This window comes from Chaetomium globosum, genomic scaffold, assembly GCF_000143365.1.
Source record: "Chaetomium globosum CBS 148.51 scaffold_6 genomic scaffold, whole genome shotgun sequence".
NCBI lineage: Eukaryota > Fungi > Ascomycota > Sordariomycetes > Sordariales > Chaetomiaceae > Chaetomium > Chaetomium globosum.
The window spans coordinates 2,906,164-2,919,231 of record NT_165981.1 but is presented as its reverse complement, the minus strand read 5'-3'; the positions used below and the strand labels follow the sequence as shown (position 1 = coordinate 2,919,231).

Here is a 13,068-nt window from a genome sequence, read left to right as displayed (position 1 = left end):
GGAAAAACCCGCGGCGCAGCGAATCCGGGTGCGGTGGTCAGGGCGGCTCTTCTGCTTCTCTTGGTGAAAGGTGAGGAGAGAGAGGAGGTGCCGCTGCCGGCAGCGTGGGAGGTGTTGGTTGTGGGGTTGCGGAATGAGGCGTTTATTCGGGAGCGGGTGGCTGGGGGTGGGGGCAGTCGCAAGAAGAAGGCCCGGGGCGTGGTGCCGGGCCAGAGTCAGAGCCATGGCCATGGCCGGAGCAAGAGTAGTGTTCCTGCTCCCGGCTCCGGCTCGGGCGGTGGTGGCGATGGGGCGGCGGTACCCAAGACGCCGGAGAGGCCGGTGACGGTGGATGGGCGGCCGCGGGGTTTGGTGGGGGGTGAGGGTGAGGATGGGGAGGAGGAGGGGAGAGAGGGTGAGGTGGATGATGAGGAGGCGAGGAATAGGAAGGATCGTGATATGATGTCGAGGCTGCGGAGGGTCAAGAGTTTGTTTAATACCAAGGCGGGTGGGAAGTTGAGGAAGTTGGGCTCCAGCAGGCCGGGCACGTCGCATTCGAATGTGGGCGGTGGGGAGTAGTTAGTTCTGGGCGGGTTGTGTTTCTATGTTTTGAGAGGATGGTGGAAACAGCACAGGGGGGTAATGAGCGGGCGCAGGGCGTGGCATGTGTATTGTTATTTTGGTCTCGAAGCATGTAAAAGGGGGGTGGGCTCTTGCGTTAGGGCGGGGGGTCAATGAATCCCGCGATAATAAATAAAGTGTAACTAACTAGTTACCAGTAAAAGTCAACGTTTAAATTTGCTCCCCTAACCATCACCAGAAAAAGAGTGGGTTTCGGTTCATTCAACTCTACTTTCCCCAAAATAATCGTCTTCAACAAGTGAGTCAGTTATGAGCATTCCAGCTACCACACAGCGATGCTTTTTTATTTATTATTATTATTTCCTACACCCGATATGCCCTGGGGCGCGCCGGTCCTTCTACTGCTATTTACAAAGGAAACCGTACCGTATAGGCCGGATAAAAACCTCTGTCTACCACTTTGAGACAACAATCTATGAATCCGTCATGCTGCAAAAGAAAGGAGGCCCTTTGCCGGCCTCCGGGCCCTCTAGCCCTCCCCATCCACTGTTTCTAGCTCCAGCCTTCTGGCCAGGCTATACTCCAGTAGCCGGCCAGAGTCCATCAGCCAGCCAAGGACCTTCCTAACAAATCTTCTGCTCCGGGCACCTACTCCCCGTAATACGGTTTGTAGGTCCCGATGTGACCGAATCTCTCTGCCGTCCCACGGCCTTTGTAACGGCGGGTCGGGGCACCAAACCACCAAGTGCTCCACTGTCTCCCTGCCTCTCCCGCACTCGCAATAGGGGGTACGGACCTCCGGGACTTTCACCCTGAACAGGTAGTCCCGGAGGCCTATATCCCCGATACGGGCCTGGGAAAGGAGGGAGCTCTGCGCCTTTGAAAGACCTTCGTGTCCCGTCAGAACTTTGTTGGTAAATAAGAGGGCTGGGGGGTCTTCGTCGGCTATCCTCCTGTTTAATACCCTCTGTCGAGTAGTACTTTGTTGACTAGCTCTCTGTTGTTCCCACCGGGCCTGCCAGGCCAGTTCGACCACCTCCTTGGTATTCGACCCCCTATCCTTCCCCCCGATCTTCCAATTTGTAGTTAACCCACTGGGCCACTACACTAGCGGCTAGTTCAGTGGGCGTGGGACTCTGCGGGCCCTGACGGGGCCTCCGGCCTCGGGTTTTCCTCCTCTTGTTGAACCTCCGGTAGACCGTATTGCAGGCCTCAGTGATTAGATGCCCCGTGGTTATTCTCTCAGCCTCCGGCCCAGCCCCTGATTGTAGGGCCTGCTTCTGCAGCCGGCCCTCGAAGTCAGTCGGCCGCTTGTTGAGATATAAGTCTAGCGGTGGCACCCAGGCCTCTGTTTCTAAGCACCGAATAGGAGCTGACTTGTATGCCCTACTACTATTCGAAGGCTCCTGTTCTGAGCTTTTGACAAGACCTTTGCAGGCCCCTAGGGAGGCAATGTAGAGGATAAATAGGATCGGGGATAGTGGTGAGCCCTGGGGGACTCCCGCTATGACTGGGATGTCCTCTGTTTTCTGGCCGTCGAAGTGGAGGATCGCAACTCTGTTACTTAACCACGCCTTCACCCACAGAACCACCCACTGTGGGTAACCCTGTAGCCGAAGAGTGGCTAGTAGCCGGGTGTGGTTGACGGTGTCGAATGCCCCTGAGATATCCAACTGTAGAAGGGAGGCGGTTGCTTTCTGCCGCCAGGCCTCCTGGACTTGGGCTACGACTAGCCGAATCGCTACCTCTGTTGACCTGTGCTCTCGGTTTCCCATCTGCTCCGCTGGTAGTAGGCCGTAGGCCTCTGCAGCACTAGTAATCCTCTTTGCTACCAGTGCTTCTATGACCTTCCCAACTGTAGGTAGGAGGGCTATAGGCCTGTAACCTCCTGATGCTTTTTTATTTAGCATCTCTCAAGTTTTGTTACGCTAAGTGATGCAAGAATCCTCATTGTGTGATTAGAGTTAGTGAGTAAGACATCGTCCTGGTCAGGCCGCCCCACTTTGGTCCTCTGCAAATAGTCTGTGCGCTCTGCGCGCACAACTATATTGCAGTGCAGGCTAAGGCACCTTCTACCTTTGAACAGACAACTCTTTCTTCTAGTTACTTTTTTCTACTATTTGCAATTAGATGCAGTGTGTGACGGAAAGCGCACCCAGGGTTGGGGTTGGAGGTGCACTTCCGCATCCGGACTAGCTCCGTTCTGGGCATGCCTTCTCGCGTTGCCAACGCGCTATCTTGTATCTTTCCTCTCTTTCTTCAGCTTTCGATTAACGGAATAGAGTGGTACTGGCAGTGCCTTTGAGCCTCGCGACCCCTTCCGCTCATCTCTCACACAGTGTCCCGCATCACTAAGCTTAACTAGGAAATAAACTTAGATCAACTGAAAAGTATTTGTTCCAACCCGGTGCAAAAAGAGAGGAAGAAAAAAAAAGAGTCTTTCATTTCATTCGCACGTTGTATTAATAGTGGAGAGATGACATCAAAAATTCATCCGAACTTGGGGCTGTCCGGGGATTGAACCCGGGACCTCTCGCAGAACAGTGTTAACCCAAAGCGAGAATCATACCGCTAGACCAACAGCCCGTCTTCGTCTCATGTGCGATATCGGAGGTAATTTGGTCTGAATGGCTTCCTTCGGAGAATTGGCAGGCAGGACAGGATTTCAGGAGTGCCCGTGCCGGCTGCGCGCGGCACGCCAAAGGAGCCTGGAGGAACGTTTTCTAGAACTAGTTAGTTGTTTGAGTGCTTTTTTGTTTTTTTTTGCAAATCTGCGATGTTATGGTTGGCAGTCGGCGATACGCAGCTATCGCTGCCATTAAAGTTGCTTCTCCCCACCTAGAATTGCGAGAGTCAACCATGTCATTTTTTTTTTCTTTTTTTTTTTTTTGGGAAGGGCTCCCAAGCACCCACGAAATACTATCAAGCCCCCAGCTATACCTAACTAATCGGGATAATCGTTTTTCTTTTGAGAGATACTTTTCGGACTATGTGACCGCCCCCCCCCCCCCCCCCCCCCCCCGGACTATGCACGTGACCCCACCTCCACCTCCCCACACACAACCCCAACCCTGGCGCGCGCAAGGCAAGAGGTAAATGGTGCAGCGAGAAAGAGGGAAGAAGTAGGGGGCTTGTACGAGTTAAAGGCAAACCGATTTGATCCGGATGTAGTTAGCGTGCTAAGGCCCTATAGGCCCAGTGCCTCCGGGCGAAACAAATTCCATCCATCCATCCAACCCGCGGTCGGCCTCTTTTCCTCCTGCTTCCCTAGCTTTAGCAGTAGCCTCAGTATGTGGACTTCGTCTTCCTGCTTCCAGCCCTGTTGCCTGCTCCAACATCCAGTCCATCGCCAACCATGGCACCAGCTCGATCAAGTACGGCAACCAGCTTTTCAAGCAAGGCGATGTTTACTTTGGCCAGGTTGGTTCTATACCATCCTTTGTCTGTGAGGTCTCATAGAGCGAGTCCCGTCAGCATGTGGAAAGGAAAGGACGCCAGTACATCGATGCGCTGGACAGTCCGATCCAAGCTGTCCTGATTCTCAAGCTTCAATACCCCGGTTTACAAAAAGCGTGGGTTAGCCTGCGAGTAGCCGACAACTCCTCTGGCTACTGGAGCCAGTATCACCAAGTCTACTACGACGACGGTCTCGATCAACAACCCGTTGGGCAAGTGGATCTCTATCTCTCCCACTTCGTTGGTGGTACCGGTTTGCCTGCATTATATTGTCGCCCTTCAGTCGCCGAGTCGCTTGCTGGAATCACAAGGTATGTCGCTTCTGTCTATTGAAACGGAATGAATCTAACGCCTCGATAGAAACCCTATGATTTCTATAACATACGAGCGCCTTCGAGTCTTCTTTCGCAGGGCTCGCCATCAACACAATCCGGCCAAGTTTACCGCCACTCTCGAGGATATGGAAACTTCATTTCTGAAAGCAGTACGGGACAGAGCGGAAGCTGAGCGGCGCAGAGTGGAAGCGGAGCAACGCGTTCAGGAATTGGAGCGGCGCCTGGCTGAAGGGTGCTTGAAAACGTAGAACGTTGGTGCTGGGATTGCACGTCATGTGGCCAGGGACGGCTCCGAGGCCGATTCACTACCACGCCCGGCATAAGCGGCCTACTTTCAACACCAAGTTCAAGAGAGGGTACGGCAAGCCCTGGGCCACATCTTGCCTCACGTCGTCGGCGGCGGAGGAGACTAAAGGAGGGACCGATATACGTTATAGGGCTGCATCAAAGGAACTCAAAGATGTACATACAGTGGGCGAACAGGGCGCGCAATCGCCGAGGAAGTTTACGATGAGATGGGATAGCAGGAGGTGGAGGCCGTGTCGCACGAGTGGTCGGTGAAAGCATCCGCAAATATCAGTTGCAGCCCCCGGAGTATGCTCCATTGATAGCATCAGAATATCGGCGCTTTGCTCGATTATTGCGCGTTGAGAGCCAGGGGTTCAATTTCAGCCAAGTCAGTGCTGAGAAGGATTGCAAAGACTGTTTTCCCATTTAGGCCGTGACCTTCGAGCTGCTAGGGCAGGGGGGTTTTGATAGTCCTGGACCGGTGCCCGGATACGGAAAGCAGTCTATGCGGCATAATAGCACGGCTGACGTGTGCTGGTGGCTCATGTTCATTATTGCGTACTGCGTCTCACCACTTGGCTCTGGTTACGATGTTGATCATTGTTGAATATTGATGAGGACGCTGGGCATCGATATCAGGGTTGAGCATCACGGAAATGCCCAGTTAATTATAAGTACGTTGTCCCTTCGCCCGGTTCTCATCATGCTAATGCTAACTCGACATCGGGCAATTCATCGCCTGCATATTATACACATCCAATTCCGATCTTAAGTATCCCCATAAGGATTATTATCATGAACACAATGAAGGCTTTTCTGTCCGCCCTTGTTTCGGCTTCCTTTCTTGCCGGCGCTGTCTCGGCTCAGGCTCGAAACAGCAAGAACCCACACCCAGCACACACGCAAGTCGACACGCTAACACGTTCAGACAACACCGTCTCCCACGCACCCTCTCTGATCGACCCTCGAACCTTGTATCCGCAGCGGGTCATCCTCCCCGACCAAGGCTTCCCGGGCCTTCACCGGAACTGGGACCCTCCCATCGACAGCGGCGAGCAATCATATATCGGCACCGGCCGGCTCAAGGGCCGCAAGGCCCTCATCACGGGCGGCGACTCCGGCATCGGCCGAGCCGTCGCCATCGCCTACGCCCGCGAAGGCGCCGATGTCACCATCAATTATCTCCCAGAAGAGCAACCCGACGCCGACGAGGTAGCCGCACTAGTCGAGGCCGAAGGCGTCCGCTTCTTCGCCATGCCCGGCGACCTCCGCAACGAAACCTTCTGCACGAGCCTCGTGCACCGCGCGCACGAAGCCATGGGGGGCCTCGACATCCTGGTCAGCAACGCAGGCTACTTCGTCCAGCACTTCAACATCTCCACCCTCTCCACCGCGCAGATCCTCCAAACCTTCGAAGTCAATGTCTTCGCCTCCTTCTACCTCGTCCGCGCCGCCGCGCCCCTCCTCCCGCCAGGCTCCTCCATCATCTTCACATCCTCGGGCATGGCCCGCCGCCCGCACGGCGCCGCCGTCGACTACGCCGCGACCAAGGCCGCGCTCGTCTCCATGGCGCAGACCCTGGGCTTGCAGCTGGGCCCGCAGGGCATCCGGGTCAATGCGGTCGCGCCGGGGCTCACGGCTACCAACTTCCTCACGTCGCATGGCCTGACGACTGAGAACGCGGATACGGTCGCCGCCCAGCTGCCGTTGGGGAGGATTGCGCAACCCGCGGAGATCGCGCCGGTTTATGTGATGATTGCCGAGGGGAGCAGCTCGCAGTCGATTGCGAGTGCGTACGGGGTTAATGGGGGGAATCTTTCTTTTTAGAGGGTCAGAGTTTGTTACCTACCTACATGTCGAAGTAGGTACCTATTTACGTGCATGTACATTGAGTATCTTCAAGCAATATCGGCTGGTCACACAGAACAGAATATAGCAAGTCAACCATTGTTGCCATCGCGGAGTCGAAAAGGGGCTACTGTCTTGTTATTTAGATGCATGTATGTCACGGAATGACCCCGAGGCGGCCAGGGCGGCCACAGCCGACAGCGCAGGACGCCGGCAGCCAATCGCTTAAGGACCAATAAGAACTGGATTATCACTAGTTGTCGGTGATAATGGACGATTATCACTAGTTGTCAGTGATAATGGACGATTATCACTGGTTGTCAATGATAATGGGCGATTATCACCAACAGAGTGGTGATACTAGATAGTATATAGTCACTCGTACTGGAGAGCTCTGGGAGTTCTCCAGTTAGCAATCACAACTACAGTTCGCTACAAGCTCGAAAGCCTACTGTTGAGACAAGTCTTTGTTGTGCACCCTTTGGCTGCACCGAACCTAAGCACCCTTGAGAGATTACCTTCAACCGAAGCTGAACCCTAACAGGACAGGGTCCTGAAGTAGGTTCGTCACAATGTATCAACCGACCATACGCCGTTGCACAATGATGAAAAGGTGTATTCGAACAGAAATTCTATCTCTTTACATTCTTCTTGGATATCAATGCCTCAACATATATCAACGGAGTACAAAACTGTCGTTGCACACTCAGGGCTTGCGACAAAGGGGCCCGTCGGGCCTCTCGATGAAGGCCTCGGCACCGACACAGGTTGGGCAGTAGAAGACATGATCCGGGTCGTACTTCTTTTTAGCCGCTAAGTGAGTTTCATAATTGGACCCGTAAAAGGTCTCGATATAATCCGGGTCGTGACGATCACCCTCATTCATATAGCCACCCGTGTGAGGGGCCAGTTTCTTAAGGGCCGCCCCCTTGACGTGTGTGATCTCGTGGGTGACGTAATCTCGAACCTCGCGGCTCGCAACCTTGGGGATGCCCTGGCCGGTGACGAGGACGAAGGGGGAGGTGCGCCAGGCCGGGTGGAGGCCCGAGGTTGCGTCCGAACCGTCTCGGAAGACTTGGCCACCTGATACCAGGAGGACGACGTTGGACGCAAACTCCTCGGGCTTGCCGCTGATGACCTCCACCGTGTCGCGGACTTTTTGGTAGTCGGATACGGCTTCGCTGTCGATCATGCGGGATGTCAGGATGGACGTGCTGCCGGTGGGGTCGTAGAGTCCAGACTCGGCGTGGTAGAATGACCAGTAGTCAGGGTACTCGGTGAAGGTTGAGTGGATGAACAGCTTGTCCTGGAACTTTTCAAGCGCCTCGACTACCGTGGTTATGGGTTGCTCAGCCTCAGCTTTCCCCTTGCCGACTGACCAGATGCCGTGGCTATAGCCAGATGGAGTGTCGCCGATGAAGGGCATAGGAAAGTTGCGGAACCAGAAAGCGTAACCGGCATATCCCTCTTCATTGATATTGGGGAAATGTTGGAGCAGGACTGCGACGGCATCGAGGAGGTCCGCGTTCTCGGGTGTTTGCTGAAGCGGAGCGATAGCGAGTCGATGAACGGTAACAACATCCACATTGGGATAGACCTTGATGTGCTGGCTGAGGACGATGCCGTAGCCAGGGCCGCCGCCGCGGATAGCACGGAAGAGGTCAGTATTTTCGCAGTGGTTGGCCGTGACAATGGTCCCATCTGCGAGCATCATCTCGGCCTCAAGAATCTGGTCGGCACCAAGCCCGTAGTTGCGTGTGGCAGGGCCATGGCCGCCGCCGGACGGCCAGCCTCCAATAGCGCCCGGGGAGACAGCGCCACCGCCCACGGCGATGACATTGTTTGCTTCGGCAACCTTGTACACGTCACTCCACTGCCATGCGCCATCAATATGAATGGCGCTGCCCTTCCAGCCGGACTTTGTGCACGATTTGCCGGCCCCTTTCCCTTTCCCGGCAGAGGGCTTGCCCGAGAAGGTGTTTTGAAAATGGATGCCGTTGCGGTAATGACGGAGCCATACTTGGAGGCCACCATAGCCGTCAGAGCGGCCGAGGAGGTCGTGTCCCGTGCTGGTGACGACGAGACGGATGTTGTTGCGCTTGGCAAAGTCGAGCGTGAGGGAAATGTCCTTTATCGTGGTGGCATTGACGGCGTATTGGGGGAGGGAGCCAAGGGTGCACGACGTAGGTGTCTCTCCGGCGGCGTAGTCTATGGGAGCGCAGGTGATATTGTAGGGATAAGGCCTGCCAATCGGCTGGTTTGTTTGGAAGTCCTGATCCGACCACATCTGTGTCACATGGGCGCACTGATCAAGATCTTTGTGCGGGCCGTTGTAACACGACTCGGCAATGGGAGAAGACTTGATGAGCTTGCCTCTACCTAACCTCCCCTCAAAGTCTTGCCAATGGCAGAGGCTTGGCCAACAAGTATCACCAGGGACCTGTGTGTTGAAAACGAGGTCAAATTGTCAACTCGAAATTTGCAGTGCGCACCGAGAGGTGGCCGAAGACGGGACCGAAAGAGTGAAAAACTTACACATTTGCAGTTGGGATCGGCTTTCTGCTGAAGTCCTGTGGCAAGGCCAACAGTGAAAAGGAGTGACAGTGCCGCCTGGAGGCGCATCTTGTCGTAGAGTGAGTCTGGAGGTAACTGGAGGTAACTCGGAGCGGAAGAGGATGATACGAGAGAAACTCGGGAAAAAGCAGAACCTGGGGAACTCACAATTTTTAACTACCATCAAGTTAATGCAACCACAAAACGTGGACCTGTGGAAACCAGGGGGTACACAACTTTGGGGGCCAAATGCCCCCATGCATAGATAATTACACACGTAGGCAGCTCGACTCCTAGGCCTAACATGGAACCTTATGTTGTGTTCCGCGCTTGGGGCTCCGACTCGATCCCCAAGCGAGATAACGTCGAATTATGTCTTGTTAATGGGGAGACTGTCAGCAGCCAAGCTAACTAACACCCAAACCAGAACAGTTGAGGAACAAGGGTCCCTGATTGGAATCTGGCTCTGGTGTCCATACACTACCTACATAAACGGGGTGGTAGGTCGGACATGACTCGTTCTGAGAAGGCCGGGTCTATGCCAGGTTTGAGTATTAGGGCAAGTCCTCAGCCGTGCCCAGAACAGAACACTGCCGTTCAGCAGATAGACATAGTACACCTAGCCTGCTCCCTCCCGGGGAGCACAGCCACTCCTTCAACAAAGATCACGTAGAAAAATAAATATTGTTTGGCGATTCCCACGTTCTCGGATAATACAAGCTGCTACCCACATCAAATTCTTGGTTTGGTAGACAGGGTTCAATAATAATATCTCTAGGAACCTAAACTACCACCTGATAGCGTTTGACACTGCGGACAAGACTCGATAGGGCCAACACTTCAAGCACCATGGCGGACTCAGGGGACATAGCAGCTTGGGCAGCGCTCGCCGCGGCCCTGCTGGTCCTGGTGGTCACCCTTACGCAAGCAACCCAGCAGTACGTCGCGACGACCCCCAACATGCGCAAATGTGAAAAGTCCGTCTGGGGCCCAATGCCTGGCCACCCCGGACGCAGGTATGGATGTGGCACTAGCTCCGCTTCCGCATCGTCTTCGACATGCCCAACATCTTCATCCCGACCGATTGAATAATGGGAGACGCCCGGAAACGCCCGCCAGTTCCCTGCTCACCGTGTACAAGTAACCACCCTCCCGGCCCCCTTCGACATCCCGTCACCCTCGAATTTTATTTCGACTTCAGTGACACAGCGAAACAAGAGATGGACGGCGTCTTACGCTCCCTCGTATTTCAACTCTACAAGTTGGGGCTTCATCCCAAGGATCTCGACCGCTTCTACGAATCTCACCTTGATGGCCAGCGTCAACCAGACACACCGAGTTTAAGAGATTGCCTCTACTCGATGATGAAAGGTTCAAAAAAAAACTACGTACATTGTCCTGGATGCATTGGATGAATGTGTAGAGAGAAAGGAACTGCTCGAGTGGATGAAAGAATTATTCACCATGTCTGACTTGAGCCATGTTCATATGGTTGCCACCAGCCGACCAGAGGAAGAGTTCCTGAGCCGCATTCCAAAATGGATCGGCAAAAAGCGCTGTTTTCCGCTCGACAGGAAAGCTGTTGATGCCGACATTCGCTCCTATGTCACGGCAGCACTGAAACAAAATGCCAGTTTTGTAGACAAGCGACTGCCACAAGATCTTCTTGAACGTATTTGCACAAAAGTTGGAGACGGGGCCGATGGCATGTGAGTTCTTCCCGCGGTCGGTTTACAAACGAAACTAGGTACCTCAGGTACTGGAGCGAATGTTAACATCTAGGATAGGTTCAGGTGGGTTGCATGTCAATTGGCAAGTCTTGCAGCCTGCATGAGCCCCAGAGCCATTGGAATCGCTCTGAGACTCTGCCCCGAGATCTCTACGAAACGTACCATCGAATGCTTCAAGGCATCCCGGCAAACATTGCAAAGGATGCCGTTCGTCTCCTACAGTTTCTCGTTCACGCCAAGCGACCATTAACGCTAAGAGAGGCTGTAGAGGTCATCGCCACGCAGACGGATGAGGAACCACGTGGCCTCGACCCGAAGCGCAGACTGTTTCGTGAGGCCGACGTTCTACGGTATTGTCCCGGTTTGGTCTCAGTAATTGAGGCCTATTCGGATTGTGGCAAGACCAGGGAGGAGCTCCAACTTGCCCACTTCTCAGTCAAAGAGTATCTGCTTAAACAAGACCAGTTTGACATCAAACGCGCAAGCACCGTCATCACGAAGACTTGTTTGAGTTACCTTACGTGCATCGAAGGTAGCAGTTTTGACAAGATCGAGCAGGACTTTCCTTTGACGGAATATGCGGCCAAGAACTGGATTGACTATGCAACTTTGGCCCAGACTTCAGAAGACGTGGTTCGAGCAACAGCCAAATTCTTGGAAGACCAATCAACCGTTCAAGATGGTATCCGTTCTTCCAGAGTGACTGCGAGCAGCAGACCGGCCCAGGACCCCCTAAAGCATCCGTGCTATTGTATTATGCTTGCCTGGCTGGTTTACCAACCGTTGCAAGATATCTGTTGGACGAGGGCGCCGATGTCAACGCCGAGACCGGAATCTTTGGCTTTCCTCTCCAAGCCTCATCAGTGCGAGGCCACAGCGAGGTTGTACGGCTCCTCCTTGAAAAAGGCGCCAACGTCGACGCGTCTGGTGGTTTCTTCGCCAACGCTCTCCAGGCTGCCATAGTTGAAGGCCATAGTGAGACTGTGCAACTCCTACTAGACTATGGGGCCGATATCGATGCGCAAGGTAGTAGGTTTGGGAACACCCTCCATCTTGCCTCATACATGGGTTACATCGAGATCGTGCGACTTCTGCTGGACAGGGGTGCCGACGTCAACTCATCGGGCGGTGACTTCGACAACGCTCTTCATGTTGCCTCATTCAGAGGCCATACCGAGATTGTGCAACTCCTGCTGGACAAGGGCGCTAACAATACGCTCTAAACTGAGCATTTCCCCGCCGAATTCGGTTAGAGGTCGATTACGCCGAGCAATATTTCTTGGCCGCGGAGTCCCTCTCGTGTATCTGCGATTCATTTAGCTCATCTCTCAACTTGCAATAGTCTTGTGATGTAAAGAGGCAACAGGTGGCTTCGAGGTTCGTTGTTGGATAGGAGGGCAATGCACTCAGTTGAGCCCTAAGGATATCTAAGTCCGTATACTTATCAACCTTACCTCCGTCCAGCATAACCACCCCCTTTAAACCGCATGTCATTTTGTTGACAATCTCAACCATAATCGAGACTGGATGATTCTCGTTATACTTCGAGGCAAGGCACGCGTTGGCTGCGATACGAAAGAGTGCCTGGAGGAACTCCAGGTTCCTTAGGTCGAAAATGCCATGGCCTGCTCTAAGCACGGACCAGTTTTTCTCCATTAAAAAAAACCCAAAAAACCGGTGTCATTTCTAACCTGTACTGTCGACTTCTCACTGTAGAATTTTGGCTTTTTTCTCCTTTTCGACTTCTCTCGATAGCATCTCGAAGTCTGGCGTCATCTGCATTTTGCTTCCTCGAATTGGCATCTCGCAGTTGGTCTTGGCGGTGGAGGTGCACGGACCGTTGTTGCTTTATTCTGACCAATCAAATCGCCGGAAAAAAGCCGCTTACCCGCACTTTGGCATCAGGGCCCCTGTGACTCGCTGCTTCGCTCGTGCCTTTGCGTGCCTCCGTCGCGCAATCCTCGACAATCACGAACCAAGAAATTAAATTTCTGTCAAAAAGTGGCGGAAATGAGGTTTCATGGTCGACATCTATTATGGGTTGACTATACTACTAGAGCGACGCACCCGCTTCTTCGTCAGCAGCTTCAGTCTGCGCTGATTCGGCCATGACGTCCCATTCCTGGAACCACGACTACAGAGAACAACGTCAACATTGCCAAGATTGCCTGGCTCAGCAGGAGGATACAAGCAAGGCCTACGGCTCGATGGTCGTCTACGTGACGAAGGGTAGCGAAGCAAATTGCTTCTTTGACGCACAAAATACACGGAACCTATCAGCTCTGTGAGATTACGCC

The 13,068-nt window shown here is 53.7% G+C and overlaps 6 protein-coding genes and 1 non-coding gene across 7 annotated transcripts in view; 4 read left to right on the top strand and 3 right to left on the bottom strand.

Annotated features, from left to right (window-relative positions):
- CHGG_09253 (uncharacterized protein) overlaps window positions 1-558 on the top strand; it is a gene marked incomplete at both ends in the record, with an annotated part of 1,807 nt that extends 1,249 nt beyond the window's left edge. Inside the window, one exon of the mRNA XM_001227179.1 lies at window positions 71-558. Coding sequence (XP_001227180.1) covers window positions 71-558 — 488 coding nt within the window. The remainder of the gene's footprint in view (window positions 1-70) is intronic.
- A 532-nt stretch (window positions 559-1,090) lies between these two features.
- On the bottom strand, window positions 1,091-2,336 carry CHGG_09252 (uncharacterized protein; the record flags this gene model as incomplete). The annotated part of the gene is made up of 2 exons (XM_001227178.1): window positions 1,091-1,514; window positions 1,657-2,336. 2 exons carry the CDS (start codon window positions 2,334-2,336, stop codon window positions 1,091-1,093), a joined length of 1,104 nt encoding a protein of 367 aa, XP_001227179.1.
- Window positions 2,337-3,063: 727 nt separating this feature from the next.
- On the bottom strand, window positions 3,064-3,147 carry CHGG_11399. Its single transcript has one exon. It is a non-coding gene; the product is annotated as a tRNA-Pro (tRNA).
- A 769-nt stretch (window positions 3,148-3,916) lies between these two features.
- CHGG_09251 (uncharacterized protein) lies at window positions 3,917-4,600 on the top strand (the record flags this gene model as incomplete). Its single annotated transcript, XM_001227177.1, has 3 exons — window positions 3,917-3,981; window positions 4,080-4,328; window positions 4,378-4,600. The coding sequence occupies 3 exons, from the start codon at window positions 3,917-3,919 to the stop codon at window positions 4,598-4,600; spliced, it is 537 nt and encodes a 178-aa protein (XP_001227178.1).
- Window positions 4,601-5,444: 844 nt separating this feature from the next.
- CHGG_09250 (uncharacterized protein) lies at window positions 5,445-6,467 on the top strand (the record flags this gene model as incomplete). Its single annotated transcript, XM_001227176.1, has 1 exon — window positions 5,445-6,467. One exon carries the CDS (start codon window positions 5,445-5,447, stop codon window positions 6,465-6,467), a length of 1,023 nt encoding a protein of 340 aa, XP_001227177.1.
- Window positions 6,468-7,194: 727 nt separating this feature from the next.
- CHGG_09249 (uncharacterized protein) lies at window positions 7,195-9,110 on the bottom strand (the record flags this gene model as incomplete). The annotated part of the gene is made up of 2 exons (XM_001227175.1): window positions 7,195-8,928; window positions 9,024-9,110. The coding sequence occupies 2 exons, from the start codon at window positions 9,108-9,110 to the stop codon at window positions 7,195-7,197; spliced, it is 1,821 nt and encodes a 606-aa protein (XP_001227176.1).
- A 780-nt stretch (window positions 9,111-9,890) lies between these two features.
- On the top strand, window positions 9,891-11,994 carry CHGG_09248 (uncharacterized protein; the record flags this gene model as incomplete). Its single annotated transcript, XM_001227174.1, has 5 exons — window positions 9,891-10,057; window positions 10,616-10,750; window positions 10,867-11,514; window positions 11,649-11,746; window positions 11,798-11,994. 5 exons carry the CDS (start codon window positions 9,891-9,893, stop codon window positions 11,992-11,994), a joined length of 1,245 nt encoding a protein of 414 aa, XP_001227175.1.
- Window positions 11,995-13,068: the final 1,074 nt, after the last annotated feature.